The 8764-nt window shown below is 45.0% G+C and overlaps 1 protein-coding gene across 1 annotated transcript in view; it reads right to left on the bottom strand.

The window, feature by feature from the left end:
- Positions 1-4399: 4399 nt before the first annotated feature.
- LOC142311968 (uncharacterized) overlaps positions 4400-8764 on the bottom strand; it is an 89067-nt gene continuing 84702 nt past the window's right edge. Inside the window, 1 exon segment of the mRNA XM_075350831.1 lies at positions 4400-7262. Coding sequence (XP_075206946.1) covers positions 5230-7262 — 2033 coding nt within the window. The 3' untranslated portion in view covers positions 4400-5229.

The following is an 8764-nucleotide window of genomic DNA, read 5'->3' as shown; positions in this document are numbered from 1 at the left end:
CACATGTCTGCTTTACACCAGCAGAATTTTTGAAACAATTTTTTTTTTCCTTTAGGAAGTTAGAAGGGTTCAAAGTTCATCAGCAATTTCTCATTTTTCCAACAAAATTTACAAAAAAGTTTTTTTCAGGTACCACATCAAATTTGGAGTGATTTGAGAAACCTAGGCGACAGAAAATACCCAAAAGTGACCCCATTCTAAAATCTGCACCCCTCACTCTGCTCAAAACCACATCCAAGAAGTTTATTAACCCTTTAGGAGCTTCACAGCAACCAAAGCAATGTAGAAGGAAAAAATGAAAATTTTACTTTTTTACAAAAATGTTACTTTAGCCATAAAATTTAGCATTTTCACAAGGGTATCAGGAAAAATGCACCATAAAATGTATTTTCCATTTTCTCCTGAGTACGCAGATACCTCATATGTGGTGGAAATCAAATGCTTGGGCACACGACAGGACTCGGAAGGCAAGGAGTGCCATTTGAATTTTTGAGTGCAAAATTAGCTGCACTCATTAGCGGACGCCATGTCGGGTTTGAAGACCCCCTGAGGTGCCTAAACAATGGAGCTCCCCCACAAGTGACCCCATTTTGGAAACTAGAGCCCTCAAATAATTTTTCTAGATGTTTGACGTGCACTTTGAACCCCTGGGGGCTTCACAGAAGTTTATAACGTTGAGCCGTGAAAAGAAAAAAATTTTTTTTACCACAAAACTGTTGCTTCAACTAGGTAGCTTTTTTTTCACAAGGGTATCAGGAAAAAATGCACCATAAAATGTATTGTCCATTTTCTCCTGAGTACGCAGATACCTTATATGTGGTGGAAATCAATTGTTTGGGCTCACGGCGGGGCTCAGAAGAGAAGGAGCGCCCTTTCACAGCAAAATTGGTTGGAATAATTAGTGGATGCCATGTTGCGTTTGGAGACCCCCCTGAGGTGCCTAAACAATGGAGCTCCCCCACAATTGACCCAATTTTGGAAACTAGACCCCTCATGGAATTTATCTAGCTGTTTAGTGAGCACTTTGAACCCCTGGAGGCTTTACAAACGTTTGTAATGTTCAGCCGTGAAAATATATTTTTTTATACCACAAAATTGTTTTTTCAAACAGGTAGCTTTTTTTTTCACAAGGGTATCAGGAAAAAATGCACCATAAAACATATTGTGCAATTTCTCCTGAGTACACAGATACCTCATATGTGGTGGAAATCAATTGTTTGGGCACACGGCAGGGCTCAGAAGAGGAGCGCCATTTCACAGCAAAATTGTTTGGAATTATTAGCGGATGCCATGTTGCATTTGGAGACCCCCTGAGGTGCCTAAACAATGGAGCTCCCCCACATGTGACCCCATTTTGGAAACTAGACCCCCCCATACAAAAAAATTAGTTTGGCGAAATAAAAAATAAAGATGTCAGTAAAAAAAATAATAAAATAATGAGCGCCTGCAACTGACACTATGGCAAGTGCCACATGTGAGAGCGATGCACGAATCTCGCATCGCATCATCCGGCACAGCCGCACATTCCTGTCTGGAAGAGAGCGACCGTGCCGGATGATGCGATGTGAGACTCGTGCATCGCTCTCACGTGTGGCACTGGGCTGACCCTTACAATATTCAGTAAAAAATACTGTAGTTGCCGATTACTACAGTATAATTTTACTGGCCCTAAACTAAGTTTATTTGTATTTCTCTTTCTTAGTTTACAGAAAAAAAATCAGGACGCACGCACGGATGTGCTGCAAAATGGGGGGGGACTAGGTGGGATGAAAAAAAAGATGGATGGAGGATGGGAGAGGGCGCAACTGAGGATGGGAGAGGGCGCGGCAGATGGAAGAGCGGTGGAGAATGGGAGAGGGCGGGCAGCAGATCAGGGTGAGAGGTGGTGGAGGGGCAGCAGATCGGGGAGGATGAGAGGTGGTGGAGGGGGCTTCAGATGAAGAGTATGGGAGAGAGCAGACAGCAGATCAGGGAGGGTGAGAGAGGGGGCAGCAGAACAGGGAGGGGGGCAGCAGCTGATGAGGGAGAGTGGGCAGCAGATCCAGGAGGGTGAGATGGGGGAGGGGGCTTCAGATGAAGAGGATGGAAAAGAGCAGGCAGCAGATCAGGGAGGATGAGAGAGGGGGCAGCAGAACAGGGAGGGGGCAGCAGATGATGAGGGAGAGCGGGCAGCAGATCGGGGAGGGTGAGATGGGGAAGGGGGTAGCAGATCGGGAAGGTGAGATGGCGGAGGCGGGCGGCAGATCGGGAAGGTGAGATGGCGGAGGCGGGCGGCAGATCGGGAAGGTGAGATGGCGGAGGCCGGCGGCAAATCGCGAAGGTGAGATGGCGGAGGCGGGCGGCAGATCGGGAAGATGAGATGGCGGAGGCGGGCGGCAGATCGGGAAGGTGAGATGGCGGAGGCGGGCGGCAGATCGGGAAAGTGAGATGGCGGAGGCGGGCGGCAGATCGGGAAGGTGAGATGGCGGAGGCGGGCGGCAGATCGGAAAGGTGAGATGGCGAAGGCCGGCGGCAGATCGGGAAGGTGAGATGGCGGAGGCCGGCGGCAGATCGGGAAGGAGAGATGGCGGAGGCGGGCGGCAGATCGGGAAGGTGAGATGGCGGAGGCGGGCGGCAGATCCGGAAGGTGAAATGGCGGAGGCCGGCGGCAGATCGGGAAGGTGAGATGGCGGAAGCCGGCGGCAGATCGGGAAGGTGAGATGGCGGAGGCTGGCGGCAGATCGGGAAGGTGAGATGGCGGAGGCGGGCAGCAGATGAGGATGGGAGAGAGCGGGCAGGAGATCACGAAGGGGGGCAGCGACTGATGGGGGAGAGCGGTGGCAGATGGAGGCGGCTGCAGCAGATAGATCGGCGGCGGTGGCAGCGGATCGGGGCCAGGGGCTTACCAGGGCACTTGCAGGGATCGCTCCCCTCGGCTTCCACAGACGGAGTAAAGCGGAGGGGAGTGCTCACCGGCCCCAGGTCCACGGTGACTGGAGAGATCAGTCACAAGGCCGATCTCTCCAATCAGAGCTGGTGGCGGGTGAAGCACCGATCACCCAGCTCCAGCCAATGGCCAGTGCTACAGCTGCACTGATCAGGGCTGGATTTCATTGTTCCAGCCATTTTCAATGGCTGAAACATTACAGTGGCTGTGATTGGCTGAGCGGTGTTCGTCAGCCAATCACAGCCTCTGTAGGTCCAGGGAGGAGGCACCACCCCTCCTGAGGTCAGGCAGAGGTCCCCTCCTCCCCGAATCTCAGGTTTTTGTAAACTGATTGCACTCACCCGGGCTCCGGGGCCGCGATTTCGCCATGACATACTGGGTACGTCATGGGTCGTTTAGCACCATGTCAACTTGACGTACCCAGTACGTCAAGAGTCGTTAAGGGGTTAATAAGGATGGATTTTTAGAGAAATAATTTATATTTCTAGTGCCGCCCTTATCATCTATTTAACCCTTTAGGCAAAATTGTATATATATTTTAAGATCATATTAGTGCACATTGCTCCATCCAATTTTTTCACACATTTATGCCAATATAAAATATAAAAAAAAATATATATTTTTTGATAATTTTATATATTCTATGGGTTATTTGTAGTGAATGCAAGAAGCAAAGTGTATATATGCAATTGATACCGGCTGTTTATGTTTTTTTTGCCAGCACAGAAAATTGAGTGGGAATTTCGCAATTTTATACTGTGATGTGGTTTTCTAGTTTTTTCGTTGATGAATATTTATTAAATGAGATATGGAAAAACCACAAGAAATAGTCCCACTTTGATAGATATTTAGTAATTTCAATCAGGAAATCATCCACATTTTTTCATTTTTTTGGTGTTATATAGTCTTTGATTTTATAAAAATATATGTAAATTTGTGTTTTTTTATTTAAGTTTTTTTGAAATAATAAAATATTTAAACATTTGGTATAATATATACTCCTGGGTCCTTTGTTAAAAACACAGTGTATACTGTATTAAGAGACTAACGGTGGACTTATTAAGGGACACAACTGGGACATCATACTGTATTAGGGGGAAGATGGTTGCCTCATACTGTATTGGGGACATAGTTACAGCTTCATTCTTTATTGAGAACACTGTATTGGCCTCATACTGCACTGAGGGCACTGTAGGTGCATCAAAATGTGTGTGAGGAGGGGTAATATTCTGTAATTAAATGTACTACTGAGGAATCATACTGTGCATGTGGAGGTTATAGTAGGGATAAAATGTGTAGTGCTGATATTGTGTGGGAGGCATCATGGAGTCATTACTGCATGGACTCCATGGAAGGCGTTTCATAATGGATGGGACTCTAAAGGGCATCACTACTTTTGAGTACATGCACCAAAACATTTATCATTTCTCTGTCGTCAATAATTGTAAATTTTACACTTCATAACCATGCTAAGTAAGTTTTATTTAGGGGTCATTGGTTTGAAAGAGATTTCAACTTTGACTTTAGCTTTGGACTCTATAATTTCTATTCTCGCCCCTGGTCTCATCAAATTATCAGGTCACCTTATTAATTAGATGAGACAAGCTGGGCATGAGATGGTTACCATAGAAACCATCCTGATCATGTATAGCAGCATCAGTGCATGATCGATATCACATAGGGTGGAAATGAGGGTCACCGACAATGTTTTTAAGCTTCAGTTATACCAATTTAAAATATATTATATACATTATTCATATATCAGTGTAGTATTAGGATACAAATTCATTTTCAAAAGCAAATGGTCATTGATAGAGATGAGCGGACCCATGGAAGTTCGGGTTGTGCAAGTCCAGCCAAACTTTTTTACAGTTTGGTTCTGGAAACCCAGACTTGACCTGAATTTCATTTATAGTCACTAATTGGCACTTCAGGTCTCCACCCACATGCGTCAAGCTATAAACAGAACACTTGTGAGGGAGCGTGGGCAGGGTTTTTTCCAATTTTTTTTACGGTATGGTGCACACTACATATGATAGCTGTTGTTATCCCCAGTGTGAGCCATTCAAACACTGCAAGTAGCTCACACACTGTTTAGTACCGAGCATAAAAAGAAAATGGCTACTTCCCTGTGTGCTTTCTTTGATGTACAAGATCTGATTTTTCTATAAATCATTTTGCACATTCTGAATATGAAAATGGTTTCTGCCCTGTGTGAGTTAACAGTTGGCTATCAAGACTATATTTCTCTGTATCACATTTTTCACACTTAAATATGAAAAAGGCTTCTCCTGTGTGTGAATTCACTGATGATTAACAAATTCAGTTTTTGTAGAGCAACATTTCCCACATTTGGAACAAGAAAATGGCTTCTTCCCTTTGTGAATTTTTTGATGTCTAGCAAGTGCAGATTTAGTAAAAAAAACAAACCAAAAAACAATTTCCATATTCTGAACACAAAAATAGCTTCTCCCCGTGTGAATTTTCTGATGTGAAACAAGTTCAGCTTTCCAAGAAAAACGTTTCCTACATTCTGAACAAGAAAATGGCTTTTACCCTGTGTGAATTCGCTGATGTCGAGTAACATGTGATTGAGTAGAAAAACATTTCCCACATTCTGAACATGAAAATGGCTTCTCCCCTGTGTGAATTCTCTGATGTCGAAGAACAAGTGAATTAGTATAAAAACATTTCCCACATTCTGAACAAGAAAATGGCTTTTCCCCTGTGTGAATTCTCTGATGTTGAAGAACACGTGAAATAGTAGAAAAACATTTCCCACATTCTGAACATGAAATTGGATTTTCCCCTGTGTGAATTCTATGATGTGAGACAAGTTCACGATTCCTAGAAAAACATTTCCCACATTCTGAACACCAAAATGGCTTTTCCCCTGTATGAATTCTGAGATGTTGAGCAACATATGATTTAGTAGAAAAACATTTCCCACATTCTGAACAAGAAAATGGCTTCTCCCCTGTGTGAATTCTCTGATGAGTAACAAAATCAGCTTTTGTACTAGAACATTTACCACATTCTGAACATGAAAATAGCTTCTCCCCTGTGTGCATTCTCTGATGTAAAACAAGTTCATCTTTCCTAGAAAAACATTTCCCACATTCTGAACAAGAAAATGGCTTTTCCCCTGTGTGAATTCTCTGATGTCGAAGAACATGTGATTTAGTAGAAAACAATTTCCCACATTCTAAACATGAAAATAGCTTTTCCCCTGTGTGAATTTTCTGATGTGAAACAAGTTCAGATTTCCAAAAAAAACATTTCCCACATTCTGTACATGAAAATGGCTTTTCCCCTGTGTGAATTCTCTGATGTCGAAGAACAAGTGAAATAGTAGAAAAACATTTCCCACATCCTGAACATGAAAATGGCTTTTCCCCTGTGTGAATTATCTGATGTCGAAGAACAAGTGAATTATTAGAAAAACATTTCCCACATTCTGAACAAGAAAATGGCTTTTCCCCTGTGTGAATTCTCTGATGTCGAAGAACAGATGAATTAGTAGAAAAACATTTCCCACATTCTGAACATGAAAATGGCTTTTCCCCTGTGTGAATTCTCTGATGTAAAACAAGTTCGCTATTCCTAAAAAAACATTTCCCACATTCTGAACAAGAAAATGGCTTCCCCCCTGTGTGAGCTCTCTGATGTCGCAGAATATGTGATTTAGTAGAAAACCATTTCCCACATTCTGAACATGAAAATGGTTTTTCCCCTGTGTGAATTTTCTGATGTGAAACAAGTTCAGATTTCCTAGAAAAACATTTCCCACATTCCGTACAAGAAAATGGCTTTTCCCCGGTGTGAATTCTCTGATGGCGAAGAACAGATGAATTAGTAGAAAAACATTTCCCACATTCTGAACATGAAAATGGCTTTTCCCCTGTGTGAATTCTCTGATGTGAAACAAGTTCACGATTCCTAGAAAAACATTTACCACATTCTGCACATGAAAATGGCTTTTCCCCTGTGTGAATTCTCTGATGTGAAACAAGTTCACGATTCCTAGAAAAATATTTCCCACATTCTGAACATGAAAATCGCTTCTCCCCTGTGTGAATTCTCTGATGTATAATAAGTTTTGATTTGTTAATAAAACATTTACCACATTCTAAACAAAAAAATGGTTTCTCCCTTATGGAAGCTATTTTATGTTCAACAGCCCTTCTGTGACTTTCGTTTTGCAGATTGGTCTTTGAGGAAACAGAAGAAAGGACCTTGGATTCAGATGTATTAGGTGTAATGACATGTTCTTCACATGTATCTGTTGCAAAATCTGAGAATATCAGATGTCCTTCTGAGCTCCCAGTACAGTCATCTGCAAAGAATAAAACTAAATTTTATTTGTCAAAAACACTCCATTTTAATTTTATTAATTTATTATATACTTTATAACATTTCCTTACAAACTGTAATACAATTCAGTTATTAAAAAGGAACCCATCACCAGATTTTTGGCCTTCGAAACTAAAACTACCACCTTAAGCAGCGCCTGTGCTGCATTCTATAAAAGGTGCACATTACCCCCTGACCACCTCTGTAGACCCCACAAATGCCTTTATAAAATCTCCCGCCATGAATGTAAATGGTCTGGTCCGATGGGCAATCCTAATCTGCGCCTCCTGTCCCTACTTTCACCATCCTCTTGTGGTGATTAACATGGATGACACCTCTTGCGCTATCCACGTACGTCTCCAAAATCTTGTGCATGCGCAGACATATTCCCTGCTCACACAGGGGTACTTCACTCTGCCCTATTGCAGGTAGAGTCGAAAACATAGGTGTGGATAACCTCACCTGCTTCATCCATATTGCCGGGCAAAATCCTGCGCCTGTGCCAAGAACACGCCACTTCTCTACTGTATCCTCCTTCTCTGAAGGTTTACCGTATTTTTCACTTTATAAGACGCACCGGATTATAAGACGCACCCCAAATTTAGAGATAAAAAAGGTAAAAGAAAATAAAAATGGGGTCCGTCTTATACTCCGGTGTTGTCTTACCGGAGGGGGGCAGCACTGGTAGTGCAGCGGGGTCACAGTAGGCAGAGGTTGTGCAGGCAGGCGCGGCGGGTCAGTGGACGCAGGCGCGGCGGCGTCCGTGGCGACAGGCGCAGCAGGTCAGTGGCGGCAGGCCTGTTGTGGCGGCATCCGTGGTGACAGGCGCAGTGGGTCAGTGGCGGCAGGCGTGGCGGGTCCGTTGTGGCAGGCGCGGGCGGTCAGTAGTGGCAGCGGGTGAGTGGTGCAGCAGGCTGGTGCGGTGAGTGTCCGCAGTCCTGGTTCAAATCATGGCGCCTGGAGCGGCGCATGCGGAGATGGAGCTCTCATCCAAGAGCTCCATCTGCGCACGTGCTCACTCCCGGCGCCATCATTTGAAACTGGGACCGCGGACACAGTGGGAAACCTGCCGCACAGCCGCCCGCACGCACAGAGTGGCAGCCAGCAGGCCGCCCGCCCACCCACAGGCACCCGACTGCCGTCCGCACGCATGCAGCCACAGGCACCCGGCTGCCGCCCGCACGCATGCAGCCACAGGCACCCGGCTGCCGCCCGCACGCATGCAGCCACAGGCACCCGGCTGCCGCCCGCACGCATGCAGCCAAAGGCACCCGGCTGCCACCCGTACGCATGCAGCCACAGGCACCCGGCTGCCGCCCGCATGCAGCCACAGGCACCCTGAACGCACTTGATCGCCGTAAAGACAGGCCCCCCCAGGTAAAGCTATATTCAGATTTTAAATTTTTGGGAGGAAAAGTGCGTCTTATCATCCGAAAAATACGGTATATTTCACTCTGTCCTTCACTAATTGAAATACACACATAC

This window comes from Anomaloglossus baeobatrachus, chromosome 5, assembly GCF_048569485.1.
Source record: "Anomaloglossus baeobatrachus isolate aAnoBae1 chromosome 5, aAnoBae1.hap1, whole genome shotgun sequence".
In the NCBI taxonomy this organism is placed as follows: Eukaryota; Metazoa; Chordata; class Amphibia; order Anura; family Aromobatidae; genus Anomaloglossus; species Anomaloglossus baeobatrachus.
The sequence above is the reverse complement of the archived record's forward strand: the minus strand, read 5'-3'. Positions and strand labels throughout refer to the sequence as shown.